Source organism: Styela clava, chromosome 1, assembly GCF_964204865.1.
Source record: "Styela clava chromosome 1, kaStyClav1.hap1.2, whole genome shotgun sequence".
In the NCBI taxonomy this organism is placed as follows: Eukaryota; Metazoa; Chordata; class Ascidiacea; order Stolidobranchia; family Styelidae; genus Styela; species Styela clava.
Window position 1 is genome coordinate 9,751,896 of NC_135250.1, and position 13,784 is coordinate 9,765,679.

The following is a 13,784-nucleotide window of genomic DNA, read 5'->3' on the forward strand; positions in this document are numbered from 1 at the left end:
TTTTGAACCAAAAATTGTAATAAAATAAGCCGTGCAACCCATGCAACTATGAATTTAGTTTCGATACAAATATAAAAATTAAAAAAGATATTAAATTTATGTGTAACGGGCAAAATAAATTGAAAATCCTAATAGAATATTTTTTTTGATAATTTTATATCACTCGATTTATTATTATCAGGTTATGAAGTACAAATGTTGTCTTGGGGTTTTCTATTCCAACGTGCTGCTCATCTTCGATGTGATTTATGTCGTGCAATATCTAGAGTACCAGCAGATGAACAAAGAAATCGACATGCGGCTTCTGGAGATGCTTTCGGTGCAGACAATGCATCTGAATTGCATGTCGTAGGAAGGGTAAATATCAAGAGTGTTTTGACAATAGGATGATTCGTAAACTTGATGTTTTTGAAGAAAATTTTAACTTTTATTATCATGATTAAAGAATTCAAAATTTTGATACTAGGTATCGGCTCTGGCCAGTATCAAAATACTACTCCGACTCAGCGCTCCAGAAGTGTGTGTACCAATATAGAGGTGAATAAGTTTGTTCGCCTACTTTACATCAAGTTATGTAAATGGACTGAATCCTATGGGCACGGGGTATATTCACTTGGCTAACACAGACAGTCCACGAACTCGTAATAGGACTAAAATAAGGAAAATCGGAAAAAAATTATGGCCTAACTAACCCTAACCTGGTACACACACTACGGGAGTACCCCGACTCCAGTAAAAACATGCCTAACTTCGACTCTGCAGCCTTTTCATAGCGAGATTTATGATCACCTAGTAAAATTATTTATATATTATAACACCTCAGATGTGTGTACCCTTTTTATTGTTCAATATTATAAATAATCTATATAATACGTCTCATTATGTATTTCTATTTTTTGTAAAACTGAGTACTTCTATACTTTCAGTTGGTACTAAATTTATGGAGGTTGATGAAAACAGAACTGGCTTTGTATGGTTATACTTTTGAGAATGTTGCATATCATCTCTTACATGAGAGACATCCATCCTACGACCATCAAACACTAACACACTGGTACGATCCTCCATCTCGGGGTGGACAAGGTAAGCTTGCTATTTTCTACCTCAGAACAACAAGCATATATCTTATGGCTTATTAACCAGAGTAATGAAATCAAAGTTCAAAATAGTAAAAAAACAAAATACTGGCTTTAGTCTCAACCCTGAAAGTAGGGTTTGTTAGGTTATTCCCTTTTTTGAGATTTATCCTGATATTTTATTGTTTTCCAGTAACATTTTCTCATACTCATCGGTGGCGAGTCATTGATTATTATGTAACGAGAGTTCGAGCTAATTTACGACTTCTTCAACAACAAGATCTCGTTGATCGTACTTCTGAACTTGCTCGTCTGTTTGGAATTCAGTTTTATGATGTTTTGACGAGGGGTACTCAGTTCAGGGTAAGTGGTCATCTTTTATTTTAAATAAATTTTACTTAAATGCAAGGCTAGAGACTAGCAATTAGACTTGTTTGTAACAATCTACTATTTTTTTGAAGTACAGAAATTTTAAGGTCTGGTATTGCCTCCCTACTTCATCATATAATTGAACTTGAACTCAACAAATTATCTCGAATCTGAAATTCCAATCAAATTCGACTAAATGCGCTAATCATTGGTATATTACACCAGGTTATATCGAAATCACTATATTTTGTAAATGAAACTTGTAGGTGTCTTGCATATATTTTTTTGATATTGCATTTATATTTTTGAACTCGCCGTTGTCAAATTTTCAGATTTTTTTTGCAATATTCACACAGAAATTTCCGATAGTCTGAAGAAATCGAAAATACTTTTTCTCTCACTGCATTACCGTAAATAAATAATTTTTCTACAGGTTGAAAGCATGATGCTGCGTACCTCAAGAGCTCACAATCTTGTCGCCGTTACTCCCAGTACATTGCAACGAGCACAGATGAGGGCACCAGAAGTTATTGCTCTAGTTTTAGAACCTGAATCCAAATTTTACCATGTACCTGTCCTCGTTCTGGACTTTCAAAGTCTGTACCCGTCTATGGTCATAGCTTACAACATCTGCTTTTCAACTTGTCTCGGAAGAGTAGAGCATTTGGGAAGGTAAGAGGTTTGCCTAGTAATGAAATAAGTATATATTTTTGGTGATATTCACCCCCAACTCTAGATCATGACTTTTGATGACGAAATATCACTAGTAATTCCAGTTTAAATTCAAGTATTTCGACTTTATTATGGAATATGATCCAAATTCACAAAAACCGGCAATACATGGCAACTTTCTGCTCAAAAACTCCATTTTTAATACACTTGTAGAATTAATTCAAGGAAAATTTCTTTATTTTCAGTGATGCTGTGTTTACTTTCGGTTGCACATCTTTACGAGTTCCGGCCAAAACTCTGAGTAAACTTCTTCGAAAGAACTTGATTACGATCAACCCCAGCGGTGTCGCATTTGTAAAATCATCAGTACGAAAAGGAGTGATGCCTCAAATGCTTGATGTAAGTTTATAATTTTTTTTCATCTTCACTGCAATGGGTTATTTCCGAACTTTTTATATTGAAAAATTCATTTTGTCAGAAAAATATTTTCAAATTTCACCGTTTTTTTAATGTTGAAATTGTCTAGTTACACATCAGAATCAAAATTAATCAAATATTGTTAACCCAGCCTGTCTGTTATTGAATGACTCCGAATGTGAGTGTGAATAAAGTTTGCTTTTTCGGCTCCACAATCCTGGTGTTTCAATGAAGGTCCTGCAACCTGTAATGTCAACATAGTGCCTCATAACTCTCTCTGTCTTTGAGCATACCAAATTTTTCATTCGCTTGATTCTCACAACCATAACATTTTATTTTGGCAGGAAATCTTGACCACTCGAATCATGGTGAAAAATTCAATGAAAAAACTCGGACCTGCAGATTCCGCTATAAAAAGAATGCTCGATCACAGGCAGCTTGGATTAAAATTGATAGCTAATGTTACCTATGGTTACACGGCTGCAAATTTTTCTGGGAGAATGCCTTGTGTAGAGGTTAGTATAAGGATGCATATATATTCAGATAGTGTCAAGCTTTCTAAAGCTAGGAGTCCTATTTAAAGGCAAAATTTCATTAACATAGATAGGATAGGATTTGCATTTTTAACCCGGGGCCCGGGGGAGAGGAAACCCGCTAAGACGGCACAATCATATGATGAACCTCTCATCCGGTTACCAGTTCATGTCAGGTATGGGATTAGTTAGCCAGTTTATTGTTTGAGATGCACGGCCTTGATGGTGGAGGAAGCCATACTCGACCAGCTGTACGTGAACCACCCTACGATGGCGAGGAGTCCATTCTCTCGCACATAATCATACCCCCACAGGATTTCAAACCTGCCAACCCACACTGGGTAATCAGAGGTGCATTGGCAAGCGTATTCCCAATGCTTAGCACAAAGTGCCATACCGCCGGGCTAGATGAATTCAAGTTTTCAGTTGAAACTAATTCTATTTGTTTTGGTAGTTTGCTCTTATGCATTTCTGGGTGTAATAGCCTAATTGTTAAACGATTGATTTGATTTAACATTTTCGTCATTGCGTATTAAAAGTCACCATTTTATACCCCAAACCAAGCATCTGACTCAGAATGTTATGAATGGGGTATAATATTGGACCATAAAGAATGTAGTCACTCTTCTCAAATGCAGCATGTTAGTAACTGCTTGCCTGGTGCCTTGTTCAGGGGCGCATAAAACTATATATATTTTTTTTGGCGTTTAATGTGGCAATCAGAGTTGTTAGTAGAACCCATTTTTGCATGTAAGCATTTTTTTTTATCTCTGCATTATTGTATGTACATCTTGTGGATTGTAACTTTGTAACTTAAAATGAAATAATAATATAAAAATACATGAAGGTTCGCAATTATGTCATAAACCATCAAAATTCAATTTTTTCCTATTTTTTCTAGGTTGGGGATAGTATTGTTCACAAGGCTCGCGAAACTTTGGAACGTGCAATACATCTTGTCACTAGAAATTCTGAACGATGGTGCAATGCAAGAGTTGTTTATGGTGATACTGACAGTATGTTTGTCGCCCTCGAAGGCGTCAACAATTCAGGTTGCTCCAAAGATAAAGCTTTCAAGATTGGTAAAGAAATTGCAGCGGCAGTAACAGCAGACAACCCAACACCAGTCAAGTTGAAATTTGAAAAGGTAGATTTTCAGTTGTAATCTGATCTATAAGTCACTAAACTTCGAAAAAAAGATTCATTCAATAGAGAATAAGTCCTTTTTGGTACAATTTGTGGCGCTCCAAAAGTATGTGTACCAGTATGGAGGTAACTAATTTTGTTTGCCTACTGTACATCAAGTTGTGTAAAGCCTATGGGCAGGGGATATATTCATTTGCCTACAAAAAACAGTCCCCGAACTCTAAATAGAACTAAAAAAAGGAAAATCGAAATAAAATTATAGTCTGACCTTAACCTGGTATACATGCTATGGGAGTACACAATCTGTTGAATTTTGAAGCAGATGATGTTAAAGTGATGGAATCAAGCAATTGTGTCATAGTTTTTCTATTCATGGAAAATCTGTTGTCGAAAGCACATCTGAACCAACAACGGTAGTGTTGCAGTCTAGAGATCTCATTCATGCTTGCCACCTTATGATCTTATTTATCAGTAGCTACTTAACTAGAGTTTAAAGTATTGGCACAAAATGGCCCCTGTACCGAATGGGACAGATTTCGGTCCTTTCAAAACATAAGAGATCCTTACTAATTACTATAGCAGCGTATGCTTGCATAGAGTCTTTGAGTAAAGATGTGAATTTATCCATAAAAATATAGATATTTATGATGTCTTTTCTGATTACCATCCCTATTCTTGTCGTTTGTGCTATAACATTTTTTATTCTTCTACATAGGTATATTTGCCATGCGTGCTCCAAACGAAGAAACGTTATGTTGGATATTCATATGAAACAGAAGATCAGGTTGAACCCATGTTTGATGCAAAAGGTATTGAAACTGTAAGACGAGATGGCACTCCGGGAACGTCTAAAATTTTAGAGAAAATGCTCAAAATTTTGTTCAACACAAGAGATGTTTCTCAGGTAATTAGGCATCGTTAACACTGTTAGACACATCGATGTAAGGTTACATAGCAGGGGTGACCAAGGTTTTCGGATCAGGGGCCAAAAATTTTGCACACCTAGAATGGCGGGCCATGTCATTGTGACGTGAAAAGTTACATTTTATGAATATTCAGTGTTACAAAAGTAAATGCGGAAAACAAGCCTCGTGCCAAAACTCAATTTAAACGCAATCCCAACAAATTCCATGAGCAATTTTTCTGCGAAAACAGCAAAATTTGGTTTTAGTTGGGTTGTGGCAGCATCAGGCGGGTCAGATTGAAATACGCAATGGGCCGGATTTGGCCCGCGGGCTGTAGTTTGTTCATGTCAGCTATAGAGTCTGGAAAAATATACATTTGACATGACTATACATGCCTCCTTTAATTGTCTGTTGAGTATGTAAACTTGATGCCTTTTTTCCATCTCTCAAATAACGGGAAGTTCAAAAATGCGACTCCAGCTCTTTTATCACTAAATATAAATCCATTGCAAGAAAGAGAGAGACGAGTTGCTAAGTTAGCACAATTTTCATGTGCGGCGTTTCTAATACACGACGCTCACTGTGCACTTATAATTGTCACCTATCTTCAAGTATATATTTTGAATATTTCAAGTTTTTAAGACTGGACAAGCTTCAGGTTATGTTATTGGGAGCTTTCCCTCCATTGCCTCAAGAAAATAGCGTTGAAAATACCTTTAATCCAAAAATTCACTGGGCTAGGACTCCTTCAAAGAGAGCAATGCTTCATTTGAATAACAGTATCTATGTGTACCATTTTTTATTTATTCAAACTCTTTGGGAATTGTTGGGAAATTGCAAAGTAGCAGTGGCTGCTATGGAATCAAATGAAGCTCTTAATATGCCTGAAGCTGCTATATTATTTTTAAAAATTGAACAATTTATCCATTGTGTTTATATCTTACAGGTTAAGAAGTACGTTCTTAAACAATGCTCAAAACTTCTCGATGGTAAAACTACGCTTCAAGATTGCATTATTGCAAAAGAGTATCGCGGAAAACAGTACTACAAACCAGGAGCTGTTGTACCAGCGTTGAATATTGCAAGGTAGGGTTGTAATTTTTTAAACATGTTTTCAATTGTTATTGACTTTCATGTTGTTTTGGCTATAACAAAAAATACCTATCTTCAACTTCTGGTCATCGCTTAAAAAAATTTTCAGTTACTTTGCTCTTGCCATCTTTGTTTTACCCTGATTTTGGCTGTTTTTTTAAATGAGTTTAAAGCAAACTATCGCTTGGAGGGTATTCTTATATTGATGCCACTTTTTTTTTCATAGTATTTGAACGTGGCTATCTTGCTTTAGGCTAGGTTGTCTGAAGTAAGAATATGTGTGCTTGAATTGTTCGATGCAAAATTTTCAATATTTGATTTTACATGAAGCAGTTATATTTGTATGTCATTCAATCTTCAATGTATCGTAAGCGATTGATACGCACAACTCACTATTTCCCTTTCGATAGTTCACAATATGTGTAAAAATATGTTTTAAAATGATTTCAAACATGTCAGAAATATTAGCAAATACGAGGTAAAATCCTTTGTTGGAAATGCTGGTTTCTTGGTTTCCTCTTTTCAGTATAATGGGGCAGATCCTCTGTGAGATAGAATCTCAAACTTTGAAAAACTATTTTCTTCCAACAGAAAGCTTATCGCTATGGATAAAAGAGCAGAGCCTCGGGTTGGAGAAAGAGTACCCTACGTTATTGTCCATGGGGCACCAGGGACCCCTTTATACCAACTTGTGCGTTCACCATTAGAAGTGTTAAAGGACCCATCCTTGCATTTGAATGGCGCTTACTACGTCTCAAAACAGGTATTTACGCTTGCACGATGCCTTATTTAGAGCAGCAATGTAAAAGACAATAAATAGTGTCTACTAATAGGAATATAAATTCTTTATTATATTTCTATTTATTATAATATGACTTCTTTTTTTTAGCTTTTACCAGCACTGGACAGAGTTCTCAGTTTACTGGGAGTGGATGTTTTCTTATGGTACAGACAATTACCAAGGTCTGTTAATATTGCACACAATCCTATCTTGGATAGCAGTCAAAATGTGGCTGGCAAAAAGGTACGAAAATTTTTATCTCAAAAATTTAAAGATATGTGATAGATACTATTATTAATCAGGCTTGTTGAATGATTTGTAAATATGATTCCATTTTTTAAATTACTTTACCATTTTTTTTATAACTTCAGTGGTGTAAGATGGTAGTGTCTTCTAGAATTACTGTTCTTTACTCATACTTCTGTTTATTTTCAAACTTCGTGCATACAGAATTCGAAATCTATTATTTATGCATTGCTTCACAGTATAGGAATAGGGTAGTAAAGTTTAGAAAAATTTATGATTTGACTCCTGACTGCGGGTTTATATCAGGATAATCCAGGATTTTGACTCTGATATCAATCAGAGAGATAATGTAAAATTTTGACTCGTGACACCACACAGCGCTGGGTACTCCCGTAGTATGTATACCAGGTTAGGGTTAGCCATAATTTTATTTAGCTTTTCCTTGTTTTAGTTCTTATTTGAGTTCGGGGACTGTATCATGTATGTGTTAGCCAAGTGAATAATGAATAACCCCCTGCACATTGGTTTCAGTTCCTTACACAACTTGATGTGAAGTAGGCAAACAAAGTTAGTTTGGTACATACACTTCTGGACTATCTTAATTGTCTATCTTTACAGGCAACCATTTCACAATTTTTCAAATCGAAGCATTGTTTGATGTGTAAAAATCTTTCCATCAAATCAATTTGTGATGAATGTCTTGCAACTGATAATTCACGAAGACAAGCGACAGCAATTTCACTCAACATGGAAGCCAAAGCATTAGAGCAGAGAAGATATCACACTGAGCAGGTAGGGGATTTCAATCAGTTAAATATGTGATATAAGTCGACATTATATCAGTGTATTCTATAATTATGAATAATTTCCCAAAAGATTAACAAGTTCTTACAGACAAAATTGCTCTCACATTCTATGGCAGTTTAGTCAGAGTAAAGCTGTAATGCCCTACTCACCCTGGTTGAATGGGATGTGTTTCAATTTGTTATGAGCCTCATACAGATTGACCAAAAGTTCATTGATTAAATTTGATCTGTACAAAATTGCCATATGATCGAAATCATTGTTGTGCCAGTATAATGTGTTGTGTTCCCAACAAAATAAGCTACAAATTTTTACATCCAACTTGAATTTAATTTAAAATAATTACTAGATGTTCACAAAATTTTTTAAACTCAACTTAAGCTTCGGACTCCGAGTTCAGAGAAATTTCGGCTAAACACCAGCTCCAAGGAAACCGAATTTTAATAACAGAAACTTGCATACCTTGCAAACGTTCTTCAAATTTTCTGTTAAGAATGCCTAGTCAGCATAATAAGTTTCTGTGAGAAGATACGGCTTCGAATAAACACCATTTGAGAAATCTCAACTGCAAAGAATTCAAATTTTGACTCCCAGCTCTAGGGAATTCAAAAATACAATTCCAGCTCAAGTTACAGTCCCGTTTAAATTACAATTTTACTACTTTTCTCGATCAAAATTTTTGAAAAAATTTTTTTTCTTACAGGTTTGCATGCAATGTACTGGCTCAGAGTCATCTTCTGATATCCGATGCGCTTCACTGGATTGTCCTATATTGTACAAACTACACAGAGCAATTGATGATTCGTCAAAAGCAAAAGTTATTCGCAAGGTGTTAGCTGCTGAAGATATGATGATGTAACTCAACTTTTCGTATTCGCAATCATGTTTTCAATCTTTTTTTTGGCAATGCTTAGTTTAAATATTTTTTCATTCGAGCTTGCTATTGTTTCTTTCAAAATTTTTACATTTTATACTATCTCACTTTTTCTTTTATAATCGTGCACTATATGTGTTTGTTCCCAATCGTGTTATCAAGAAAGTTTCGTTTATATTCGTCTTTCGTTACATGTGAATGTGATATATTATTTGAAAAAAATGTGCTGTCTTTGGTCACATCTGAAGTTTTCTATTTCAAAATTTTTGTAGCTCACTATTGAGACGTTTCAATTGTTGTCATTTTTTATTGCTGAGGTTTGCTTCGAGCTGAATCACATCTCGTTCGAAAATCAACCCGACAGCTGAATATGCATTATCGAAATTCTTTTAAATGAAAATTTAGTTGATTTTCATTTGTCATTTATTCACTTACAATTGAGTATCGATTTTAATTGCTCTGAAACAGTAGGTACAGAAATAATGCCCAAATATTATTAATTCGCTATATTTTTTCTATTTTCAATATTGGGGGACCAAGAAATAATTTTTCGAATTTGCCCCAATCGTTCCAATAGTCATTTTGTCTCTCTGCTTCATGCCTTTTTTGAGATTTGCTATTAAAATTAAGGGCAATTAGCTGTTAAAATTCAGTGCTTTTAATACCATGTTATATATTCTATAGGTATTTTCTCTTTATCAGTATTTTATAAATATTGATTCACTTTAGCTGAGCTACTACCACTTGTGCCGTAGAAGCCTTTACTTTAGTGCTCTAGTTTTGCAACCTCACGTTTGCCTGCTGTGATTTTTCAAATGTCGATCAATGTATTAAACTATCTTTCCTTTGATTCATTTCTTTTTACTATTGCTTGTGCACATTTTCAGCATAATTTGAATTATGTATTTCCTAATTTCTTTACATTTCATTTCCAATAAATGAAACTTATATAACACTGTTGTTTCAGGACTGAGCGACATGGGGAATTAATTGTTCAGGTTACTTTCACATTGTACCGCAGCTTTGGATATTTTCCTACACCAAGTATCTGGGGTGATTAACCATAGTATACTCAACCGGTATGAAAAGCCATGGTTTGTCGAGGGATAAAAGTCGTTTTTTCCCCTCGATTGGTACAGAATAAAACACAGGTTTGACACTGCTGGTCTGGTCTGACAGTGCTATCCTTAATAAAAAACTGAATATTCATAATAGGAATGAATTTGTATTAGTTCGAGAAATTCAATAAAAATTAGTTAGCACAGGAAAGTAACTAAGGAACACATGAAAGTTTTTTCGTATGAAACCAAATTGACAGTATTTAAAGCAAACTATAAAAAAATTAAAAGCAATTGATCAGTAATTAACAGAAAAGCGACTTTTCGATCCAACAATAATTGAGAAAAGCGTCTCCTGCTCGCAACAACAATGCAAATAATAGTACAGTTGTCTTAATCATGTGATTCGAGTTGTATCAGTATATATATATATAACTTAATATATAAATATAAACTTCAAGTTCAAGCAGAAATCCCTAACTATTATGGACCTCAGCCTAAAGTGAGAATACAAAAAAAGGAATTATTCAGAATAGGGGACTATTGGGTTTTTGTTAAGCTTTAGAAGAATTGCTGAACATTAAAATTATGTATTGTGAACAAAGCATTATTGCACCTATTTATTTATTATTATTTTTTAGATTGCAGAACATTTGGTAAGATGAAATTAAAGATACGTATAACGATTCTTGCCGACTTGTCTTATAGTGCACATGCTGAGTGTAACACGATATATAATATAACCCTGATATATGAAAAAAATGTGTAAGATGAATTGTAAGCTTGAGTCAATTAACATAACGAGTTATTTCGACAAGTTCTTTAATTATTATATTTAAGGTTTCAATGATCTTGGAATATACGTTGTTGTATAACATTTTATGCTTGTAAAATAGCCAAGGCTGAAGAGTTAGAGAAAATCTACACAACACTCAAGAGACGTACAAAAAAATGACTCAGACTCCAAATAATTTGAACATCGACTTCAGGTTGAGAAAAAATTTCGACTCCAACTCAAGCTTCGTACCAAATTCTGGTCATAATTATCAACATTAATAATACTCCATAATTTCAACTCTAAAACTGCATCTCCGAAGAGATTGATGTGAAAATTCATGTGAAATCTGATTCCACAGCATCATTTGTCGTCCAATAATAAATGTGCAATTTCTTGAATAATATGTTTATTTTTTTGTAGATATAATTTAGTAGTCCATAACATATCCACTAATTTTTCATCCTTTGTTTCATTCATAGCTATTTCTTCTTTCAATTGCGGAGTTAATCGGTAATATGGAACGTCTATAGAATCACACCAAGCAGTAACACGATCATGTATATGTCCGTCACATTCACATGCCGCATCGATCATGATCTGAGTGAGTTCTATCCCTGCAAATGCAGTACTGACCAAGTAGATGGGGTTGGTCGGTAAAGATATATCGACAGACTTCACCTTAATTACAGGAATTTTTCCTGTTCCTAGTGATATTACTAATCCCGGTTGTTGTATGTCATCCACTCGATTCATTTGTTTGAACGCTTTATTTTGTCGATGTATTTCAGTAAGTATATCCAATGTTGGGTTGTTGGACATGAGTCCACCATCTACAAAATTTGCCATCGGCCGAAAATAAGTAGGTGCAGCACCACTGCTCCTCGCAACTTGCCACAGCGGAGTATCCATCGGGCTTGACAACATATTTTCAATTGATACTGATGCTGTGTTTTTCAATGGTCGATCTTTAACACTAGTTTTTGGCATCACTTCAAATGCTGGTTCATAATTTCTAAAAAGGTGTAATTTCGCAGGACGTTGATCGGCAAGTACAGATGTTATTACAACTTTAGGGTGACTTTCTAAATCAGCTAATGTTGTGTTATCACCAAAAACACTTCTTAAAAAATTTTCCATAGGAACGGAATCATATGGCCTCGGACCAGAAAAAACTTTGTCCTTTAAACGAAAATATATACTTTGGCAGTCAACAGCCTTGAGTCCCAAACTCAATGATAAAGCTAATATTCCCCCAGTGCTTGTACCACATATCCAGTCGAATAACTCCCTTGATTTTTTACCAGTTTCTTCTTCGAGGGCTATCAGCATTTGAGTTAATACTAATCCTCTGATTCCACCTCCATCTAAGCATAATATTTTTGCTTTTGGAGGGCCCGACCCAGTACTTGTTTTTGGCATGCCCACACCGTCAAATGAGTGGAAAGAATTTGCTACATTTGGCACTTTCTCTGGGCCCAGATGGATTCCACCTACACTGGATAACAATTTCATAATTTCTTCTTTATTTGATTTAGAATTACGAATAGCGAGAAGTCCTGGAGTTTCACCAAAATCGTTTTTCGCCTCACAGTCCGCACCAAAAAGTAAAAGCATTTTAACGAGCTTTTCGTTATCATTAATCACAGCAAGATGCAATGGAGTGTTACCATTTTTACCTTTTACATTTATATCAGCATGAGAGAATATCAAGCCAATAGCAGCATCCAGTCGATCTTTGAGAACCATAACATGCAAAGGCATATCACCAGTGCAACTTGTATAAACAACCTTACTATTATGTTTGACTAGCAGGTTTACATCTTCTCCATTTCTGCACCAATGCATAGGAATGCTTTGATATTTACCACAAACATGATCAACTTGAGATGAGTCTTTTTCCAGAATGTATTCGATAAGTTTCCTATCACCATATTTTAAAGAGTAATGCAGCGGATACCCAATTTTGCTGCATTTGTTGAGACTTGCGCCAGCGTCGAGCAAAATTCTACAATTTTCAAGTTTATTTGTTTTGCATGCAATATGCAATGCAGTTTCCCCTGCAACATTTTGAACATCAAGTGCATCTTTGTCCATTTTTCCACAAATGAATTTAACAAACTGTTTTGAGCACTTTGAAACCGCATAATGTAGGACAGTGTCACCATTTTCATCTTGTAATTTCAGATTACCTCCAATTAAAAAGCATTTTTCAAGCAAATCCAATCTATTTAAGTCACATGCAAGATGCATAGGTGATCTTGCTTTATCACAAAACTGATTGTTAATCATATATCCAACTTGTTCCTTCGTTAAGACTTCGGAAAGTCCAGCTTGCACAGCAATATGAACGGATGACCACATTTCATATTGGCGAATACATTCACTTAAACTTGTCAAACGATTCGTGCTGTACCATTTTGGTAGATTTGGACAGAAACATGGCAAATGAGTTGACAAACAGCGGAAAGCTGTTTCTGCAGCAGAACGTTGAGACTTTGGCATACGAAACATTCGAATCAGCATACTCGTTCGTGTTGGATCCACAAGAATGCAATCAATAAAATTGTGTCGATGATATAGTTTTAATTGGCTATTTTGTTGAATTGGACTCAAATTGGAATACTCTGTTGTAGGTATTTCACTGACAACATGCGGATTACCCAATGCTCCAGATAGTCTGTTATATAATGTGGCAGCAAACTCCATTGTAACTTTTCATGGTAGACAAAGTTCTGGAGTAGAGGTTGTAATACTCCACCAGACTTAGAATAACAGCATAACAATATTTTAAGAAGTGGCTTCTGAAACAACCACCGAGTTAATACACCTCAATGGAAACAACATATGGTTTATAATTCAATAGGTCAAAGTTCAAAAGTTAGCTGCGTAGCTGACTAGCTGTACAGCAACGACTAACATACGATGTACAGTGTTATTTGGTTACATCACAAAGATTTGGTTGAATTTTTTTGGCGTGTGTTATTGTCGTTCGTATTTCATGTCATAACTTTTCCTAAATACATAGATTTGTCA

General features: G+C 35.1%; 2 protein-coding genes across 3 annotated transcripts in view; one reads left to right on the forward strand and one right to left on the reverse strand.

Moving 5' to 3' along the window:
- LOC120341041 (uncharacterized) overlaps positions 1-9,868 on the forward strand; it is a 38,912-nt gene extending 29,044 nt beyond the window's left edge. The window contains exons 22-35 of one of the 2 annotated variants that reach the window (XR_013478284.1): positions 182-357; positions 927-1,083; positions 1,270-1,439; positions 1,879-2,117; positions 2,363-2,516; positions 2,879-3,049; positions 3,969-4,214; positions 4,929-5,117; positions 6,065-6,204; positions 6,802-6,973; positions 7,100-7,234; positions 7,856-8,029; positions 8,745-9,258; positions 9,321-9,868. Coding sequence is in view for 1 of the 2 variants with exons in the window: in XM_078117403.1 (XP_077973529.1) it covers positions 182-357; positions 927-1,083; positions 1,270-1,439; positions 1,879-2,117; positions 2,363-2,516; positions 2,879-3,049; positions 3,969-4,214; positions 4,929-5,117; positions 6,065-6,204; positions 6,802-6,973; positions 7,100-7,234; positions 7,856-8,029; positions 8,745-8,900 (2,279 nt within the window). In the remaining variant the exon portion in view is untranslated. Of the gene's footprint in view, positions 1-181; positions 358-926; positions 1,084-1,269; positions 1,440-1,878; positions 2,118-2,362; positions 2,517-2,878; positions 3,050-3,968; positions 4,215-4,928; positions 5,118-6,064; positions 6,205-6,801; positions 6,974-7,099; positions 7,235-7,855; positions 8,030-8,744 lie in introns of both variants that reach the window. The other variant, XM_078117403.1, reaches the window with a different exon arrangement.
- A 316-nt stretch (positions 9,869-10,184) lies between these two features.
- Positions 10,185-13,688, reverse strand: LOC120347936 (85/88 kDa calcium-independent phospholipase A2-like). Its single transcript, XM_039418051.2, has one exon. It carries the CDS (start codon positions 13,455-13,457, stop codon positions 11,112-11,114), a length of 2,346 nt encoding a protein of 781 aa, XP_039273985.2. The 5' UTR covers positions 13,458-13,688; the 3' UTR covers positions 10,185-11,111.
- Between the last annotated feature and the right edge of the window lie 96 nt (positions 13,689-13,784).